This window comes from Myotis myotis, unplaced genomic scaffold (genome assembly GCF_014108235.1).
Source record: "Myotis myotis isolate mMyoMyo1 unplaced genomic scaffold, mMyoMyo1.p scaffold_m19_p_18, whole genome shotgun sequence".
Taxonomy (NCBI): Eukaryota; Metazoa; Chordata; class Mammalia; order Chiroptera; family Vespertilionidae; genus Myotis; species Myotis myotis.
This window is the reverse complement of record NW_023416322.1, coordinates 5,835,605-5,843,354: the sequence shown is the minus strand read 5'-3', so window position 1 is coordinate 5,843,354 and position 7,750 is coordinate 5,835,605. Positions and strand designations below refer to the sequence as shown.

General features: G+C 41.3%; 1 protein-coding gene across 3 annotated transcripts in view; it reads left to right on the top strand.

Annotated features, from left to right (window-relative positions):
• The first annotated feature begins 981 nt into the window (after positions 1-981).
• The window catches only part of SPTA1 (spectrin alpha, erythrocytic 1), a 72,595-nt gene continuing 65,826 nt past the window's right edge, over positions 982-7,750 (top strand). The window contains exons 1-6 of one of the 3 annotated variants that reach the window (XM_036344672.1): positions 982-1,018; positions 1,156-1,199; positions 2,581-2,820; positions 3,749-3,874; positions 5,748-5,888; positions 6,657-6,803. In XM_036344672.1, coding sequence (XP_036200565.1) covers positions 2,584-2,820; positions 3,749-3,874; positions 5,748-5,888; positions 6,657-6,803 — 651 coding nt within the window. In that variant the 5' untranslated portion in view covers positions 982-1,018; positions 1,156-1,199; positions 2,581-2,583. The other 2 variants (XM_036344673.1, XM_036344671.1) reach the window with 2 other exon arrangements.

Below are 7,750 nucleotides of genomic sequence, written 5' to 3'. Positions count from 1 at the left end.
GCTGGACTTTTTCCACGGCGGAATGGATGGATGGAAATGAGACACCAGAGCTGCATCCAGGACAGTCCTTTGTGTTTGCTCCACCTTCTTCAATAAACCACATCCTCCCAGACCTGGTCTCCCAGAATGCTTTCCTTGTGACTCTAAAAGAACCCCTTTCCCATTGGCAACACCACTGCTTCATAGGAGGATCTGAAACCATTCCACTGTCTTCCTTTTGTTTGCTTCATTTTTGTAAAGTTGCCTTAAAAAAACAAAAACAAAAAAAACTATGCCTTTGAGAAAGAATTTCTGCTTCCTTTTCTCTCCATTAAAAATAAAATGCCTTTAAACTGAAAATAGGATGACTTTATCTCACATTTTAGATCACTGACCCATTTTCAAATGCTTTGTGACGCCATTCATTTGTCAAACGAGGTATCTTAAATTTTGCTTCATGAATTACAAATAGACACACACATCTTACTTCCTTTGGAGCCAAATCAGATTTTTACAACCCAATCTGTGAGGCCAGCAATAAAATTTTCTTTCTATTTAGGCAACGGTTCTACAGCAAGAATTGGGATACCTTGCTGAATTAAAGGCTGTTAGAAGTCTGCAGTGGGGTCTGGACAAAGTTATTGAGTTGTGTTTCCCAGGGACCGGTTGGAACAGGAACCTCTGTATGCCCTGAGTTCTTGTAATTCTGCACAGAGTCTGAAGAATGGGCAACATGAAATTATTTCCTTAATTTATGGTTCTCAGACCTAAACTCTGAAACTAATTAAAGGAACAAAATACAATCTTAACACAGCCTCTTTATCTTACATCTGTAACTGTGTGTTTTCCCCTAAATTTTCCTCTAAAAACCTTGCTTTTATTTTTTATGAAGTCTTACTGAGAAGCTTTAAGAGCCACTATCCCCCCCCAAAACTGCTGAGTCACTGGGCATCTGTGAAAGTTTGCAGCTGCCTCAAGCTGCCTCTGTCTCCTAAGATAAGGAGGTGGTAGCTGGCGGGATTCTGAGCCTGAGAAAAAGGTGTTTTTTTTCTTTCTCTGACACATATGTAACGTTTCTCTAGTCACTATCTGAATCAGACTAGACAATTCCATGTGAATTTTCTGTCTTTCTCTCCCTCTTTGCCTCTCTCCTTTGGATACATTTTATCTTCCCAGTTTCTAGACCTTTAGGAAAACTAGAACACTCTCCCAAGGAAACGGTGAGTAAAGAATTCTGTTCTTTTCTTTTTAAATATATTTTTATAGATTTCAGAGAGGAAGGGAGAGGGAGAGAAAGATTGAAACATCACCGGGGAGAGAGAATGCCTCCTGCACACCCCACACTGGGGATGAGCCCGCAACCCGGGCCTGTGCCTGACCGGGAATCAAACTGTGACCTCCTGGTTCATAGGTCCACGTGCAAGCACTGAGCCATGCTGACCGGGGCCAGAATTCTTCACAGTGCAGTTTGTCCCTAGTGGAATGAGAAAAACTATCTCCTTTGAACGTTCTGCGCTGTCCTTGACAGGAGGTTTAAAAATTGTCCTTGACTCTTAGGAAGTAGAAAAGTTAAATTCTAATTCTCTTTTTTTGTGTGTGAATGTCTCACTTTGAACAGTTACCTTGAACTTGTGGCTATACAGCCCTAAAATCCAGCATGAACTGCTTCCATGGCTCCCAGAGAGAACGACTAAGTCACTTGGGACAAAATAACACACAATACTGATTTAGGTTTCCATAGAATGATTTGATTCTCTAGCCAGACTAGTAAAGGATACCCACAGGGTAGTAATTATATTTAGAAAGAAAGAGACGGAAATTTGAACTTTAAATTGAATGTTCTGGCTGAGATAAAGTAGGGGAGACTGTACCTTTATCCAGATGAATGAAGATGGACTCCATGGAAACTTGTAAGATATCATCACAAATTAGTTAGCTCCCACTACAGAAAGGTAATATTTTATGTTGCGTGAGAGGACAATGTTTTATATTTCAAAAGCTAATTCCAAAGATACTAATAATTTGACATTTGTAAAAATTGGAGAGAAGAAGGGCTGAACTTGCAATTTGTAGTGCTTATGAATTAAGCAAATAAAAAGAGTAAAGGATGTATGAGCTACATTTTTAAGTAAGAAGAAGACATTTTAAAACTTTTGTGTATATCATTAGTAAAGTTAATTGCTAGCCATTTTTAATCATTCATTACATTGAGTTCAGAATGACTAGGACTTGTCAACCTTATTAGCCTTTGAAAACAATAAAATTATATTTTTATCCATTTGAAACAGTCACTTTGCTAACTTAAACATAACATTTATTATTAGTCCAAATTAATTCTATTTATATAACTCAATAAATGGCACAGGTTTATGTGAAAAGTTGGCAAAGTGTTCTGGCTGATCAAGAGTTCTTAGCCTAGTCTTAGCCATATATGGTTAAAATTATATAAATGTACTAACAACAGGCTTTTTACTAGTACAGGCTTAAAGATACATGACTGTAAGTAAATTTGAACATTAAGCAAATGCCTTGGGACACATAAGAGTGACAGCATACTAGGAACTTGAGAGCCAGCAATGGACAGAGCTTTCTAACTTGCAGGCTATGGAGAGCGGTGGGCCCAAGGTGCTGGAAACAGCCGAGGAGATCCAGGAGCGGCGCCAGGAGGTGTTGGCCCGGTACGCGAGGTTCAAGGACCTGGTTGCTGAGAGGGGCCAGAAGCTTGAAGAGTCCTACCACTACCAGGTTTTCAGACGGGATGCGGATGACCTGGAGAAGTGGATCTTGGAGAAACTCAAGATCGCAGGAGATAAGAGCTATGAAGACCCAACTAACATACAGGTCACTCAGTCCCACGAACTTCCCCAGAACAGACCACAAGATCCCTAGAAAAGGAAATATTCTTGTAATAAGTGTGTATTTGGTTAACTGCAGGACGAGGATGTAATAGAAAGATTAGACTATCTGTGAGGGGCAGTAATTTTGCCTGTAAGTAGCCCATGCCTTCAACTTTTTAAGCCTCAGTACCTTCTTTACAAAGGAGTGTCATTCTAGATAACATTCTACAAATATAAACTATGGGCAAAACCGTAGCTGAAAGTCTAAGCATTTTATTTGTGTGATTTTAATATTTTGTGTCCTTAAGGATGGAATTGAGTGAAGAGACGTCAATGCTTCTGAAACAACTGATTTCCACTCTCCTCGGGAAGAACGAGTTAACCAGAGTTTTCCTGGTTTTTCTACAAAATACTAGTCATACCCCTTGTCAAGTCCAAATGAGAGGTCCCATTTCCTTTGCAGTGGTTCTCAACCTTCCTAATGCCGCGACCCTTTAATACAGTTCCTCATGTTGTGGTGAACCCCAGCCATAAAATTATTTTCGTTGCTACTTCAGAACTGTAATTTTGCTACTGTTATGAATCGTAATGTAAATATCTGATATGCAGGATGTATTTTCATTGTTACAAACTGAACATAATTAAAGCATAGTGATTAATCACACAAACAATATGTAGTAATATATGTGTTTTCTGATGGTCTTAGGCGACCCCTGTGAAAGGGTCCTTCGACCCTCAAAGGGGTCGTGACCCACAGGTTGAGAACCGCCGCTTTAGGGCGTGACTGCTCCAGCTATGGTCATAGGTTGTCACTTAATCTAGATTGGGGAACGAGTAGTTCTGCTGAAAGTAAGAAGAGGGACAGAGGGACCTCTTTGTGGTCCAGGGAGACGGGGCTTCCTTAACTATAAGCTGTGATTTCTCAACTTCAGGGGAAGTATCAGAAGCATGAGTCCTTTGCATCAGAGGTACAAGCAAAATCGAGGGTCATTCCTGAGCTGGAGGAAACCAGGAAAGTCCGATTTGCTGAGGGGCATTTTGCCCACGAGGACACCAAGGTAAAGATGTGGGAGGGCTCTCAAAGATAAGCTTCTAATTGTTGACTACTTCATCGGGGCTTTAATTGATTATGCCGAATACGAGCTTTCATGCAGCTGGCTTGGAATTAAGGCGTCTGTCTCTTATCTTCTACTGGGGTTGGGGTAAGAAAAGCGATGGGCTGTCCTTGTGTTCCTGGGGGTGGGGAGAAGAGCTATGATCCGAAAGCTGTCATTGATGGCACCCCATCCCTCCTTAAGCCACTGCAGAATAAATGGACTCAAGATCAAGCCCACTTCAATCTGGTTCCACATTTCCCAGATGAAATGGCTTTCGCAAATATCCCAATTATTTCTTCAGACCTCAGAGTCCTTGTCCCTTAAACTTTTCGAACAAGGGATGCTCTCCCTTAAAATCTTCTCTGAAATCTTTAGCCCTTTGTCCATAATAACTCGTTCTCTTCACAGCCTACACGGTATGATCACTACTGTAGACCCCCAAACCCTCCTGATCACTTTGAAAAAAATCCTACAAACCCCTTTCTTCAGGAAATTCTTCTTGCACACTGAACACTGAAGATCACACCATTTTGGAACCCACCATTAATGAATGCATCAGCTCTTTTCTAATTTAATCTGTGTACTGTTCCAACATAGATCATATAGTCCATTCAGGACCTTTTTCCTGTAAGTGGAGTTTGTACTGTTTGTGTCCTTTTAAAATTGTTAATACATTTGTGTCACATATTTAAAAATTGGAACTTGTCTTCCCATATTTAGCAAATTCGACCCCATTTTACTGTCAACAAAATATAGTCAGGTGATACGGAATATAACTTTATTAGGAAAGAATTGGTAATAAGACAATTTCAAAAGGTATTTATTGATATAAAATAGAAATCATTTCTTTATTAATTGCAGTTTTGCTGCTAAGTTCCTACATTAATTAAAAAGTTTGAGAAATGTTTAAAACATCTTCACTTCCATCAGAACCACTAGGGCTATGTCAGATTGTATCATGCTAGATTTAGAGAGAAATGTGGTCTACTACTACCTTGAACAATGGAGTAATTGTAAGATACAAGATTCTTTAAGACATGACAAAGATGATAACTTCAATTTCATAAGATATGTATTACATAATATCCCAGCTAACCTGCCATCAAAGCCCTCAACTATATGCTCTCAAAATTCTATTGCTTTGGTGCCATTCATTTTATTTTTTGTAAGCTAGCAAAATTGTAGTTCTGATATTTTCTGGCAAACAGCTCATGCTAAGTTTCTTCTGTGACTTTGCCACTGCTTAGGACACCCTCTGCCTATTATCTATCTGTCAAAGTTCTGTTTCTTAAAGCCCAGTTCTGATGAGCACTCTTTCATGAATCCTTGACTCTATCCATCTTTTTTTTTTTTTAAATATATTTTATTGATTTTTTACAGAGAGAAAGGGAGAGAGATAGAGAGTTAGAAACATCGATGAGAGAGAAACATCCATCAGCTGCCTCCTGCACACGTCCCACTGGGGATGTGCCCGCAACCCTGGCACATGCCCCCGACTGGAACCGAACCCGGGACCCCCCAGTCCGCAAGCCGACGCTCCATCCACTGAGCCAAACCGGTTCTGGCTCTATCCATCTTAGTGTTTGTAATCATTTTATAGTCTGACACCCCAAAGCATTTCTAAAAATTTTTGTTATGAAAGATAATATATGGCTTAATTTAATAGCTATTCCCACATATATCCTATCTTCCCTTTAAAATATTTGTTGAGCAATTAATGCACAAGTGAATGGGAGGAGACATTTCTATCCAGGCCCCTCTCTGCACAAGTCTCTGAGTCTGCACCTGATCCACAGCCTCTGTGCCTCAGTAGTTTTGCCTCTTTTCCCCAAAGGTCCATCTGGAGGAATTGCGCCGCCTGTGGGACTTGCTGATAGAGCTGACTCAGGAGAAGGGCACCTTCCTTCTGCAGGCCCTGAAGCTCCAGCAGTACTTACAGGAGTGTGCCGACATCCTGGAGTGGATTGGAGACAAGGTATGAGGCTAAACAGTATGCCTTTAGGACTCACCACGCTCTATCCCAAACACCCAAAGCAGTTTAATACAGGCTATTCGTAAAAAAGGCAGAGTGTCTGTTCCTGGACTTGTTCCTTGAACGAAGGAGACATTTGGGCCAAGATTTAGAGATATTCTGGAGATTGTTAACACGGTAAGGGAGAGGGTAAGTCTAAATTATGATTCTGACTATGAAGAAGACACGACCTGCACAAAAAAATGTGCACTGGAAGATAATCTAGGTTTGTCCCCTTCTATCTTCCATGATATTTCACTCCTTTTTCTAGAATTTCACTCTGACTCTAGGTCTAGGCTGACAGTATTGCCAGAACTTTCCCTAGTCCCTTGTCTCTCAGTGCCTATAATTTGAAGGTTTCTTTTTTTTAATACTTAAAGATTAATGACTTTGTAGATATTAAGTATGTTGAGCTGAATAGGACAAGGACGAATTATTTTTATGTTCTAAATTTACATTTTATGATTCAAAACATAAACGGTGCTTCCACAGACTCTGGCCAACAATACCCCTGATTGCTCTAAAGTATTAGCCCAAAGAGCACTGTCCCCTGGGCCAGAATGCCACCTTAGGAAATATGCTTCTGCTTCTGGCTCTTTCTAGAAGTGGTTCTCCCAGGCTCCACTTGTATCTCCTGAGTTATCCTAGGAAGAAGGCAGGGATTTGAGGCATTTTACCTAAAGGAATTCTTAAAGATTTCTGGTGATTCAATAGACTTTTCGGTGTCTACAGGAGGCCATAGTGACATCCGTAGAGCTGGGTGAAGACTGGGAACGCACAGAGGTTCTGCATAAGAAGTTTGAAGAGTTCCAAGTAGACCTGGCAGCTCGGAAGGGGAGAGTGGATGGAGTGAACGAATACGCTAATAAGTGTGCTGAGGTGAGGTGGACAGCAAAAGGGTCAACCCAGAAATAGGGTCCTGATCTTCAAGAAGAACTTGTGGTCATTAGTAGGTGTGACATGGGGTACATAGGGCATTGTGGGAAAATGGAGATGCATGTCCTTGGAATGACATGCCCAAATCAATTTCTTCTCCTCTCTGGATCCATCCCTTGCCAGTCCTTGGGAAAGGGGGTGTGAGGGAGTGCATACAGAGAAATGAAATATACAATGAGGTAGCTACTGCATGGTGCACTACACTAATTACTCATGTTTATGCAGCATTCTTTCCTCATAAAGAAGTATCAGAATAAAATAGCAAAAAATATAAAATAATGGTGGGCTATTATAATATACTAGGGACCTGGTGGACAAAGATTCATGCACGGGGGGGAGGGGTTAGAGGGAGGAGGGGAACCCTCAGCCTGACCTGCACCCTCTCCAATCTGGGAGCCCTCAGGGGAGCCCTCTCCAATCTGGGAGCTTCTGTCTGTCTTTGCAATCATATGAGCGAATTGTCTGAGACCCCCAACCCAGTTTGGTTTGTTGCTCACAGAATAATAGAGGCATTTTTTTTCTTTGCTCCATTGGTGGAGATTTTGTGGAAGTTTTAGGATATCTTCCCTTTAATTTTTCCTAGACACTCTGATTTTACTTATGCTGTCTCTCACCTTTGCTTTCCCTCCATCCCAAACCGCAACAGTAACTTGCTCCAGGCTCACTTTGCCCTAGTGTCTAGGACAGCCGTGGGCAAACTACGGCCCATGGGCCAGATCCGGCCCATTTGAAATGAATAAAACTAAAAAAAAAAAAAAAAAAAGACCGTACCCTTTTATGTAATGACTAGAGGCACGGTGCACAAAAATTTGTGCACTCGGAGGGAAGGGGGGGTCCCTCAGCCCGGCCTGTGCCCTCTCGCAGTCTGGGACCCCTCAGGAGATAATGAC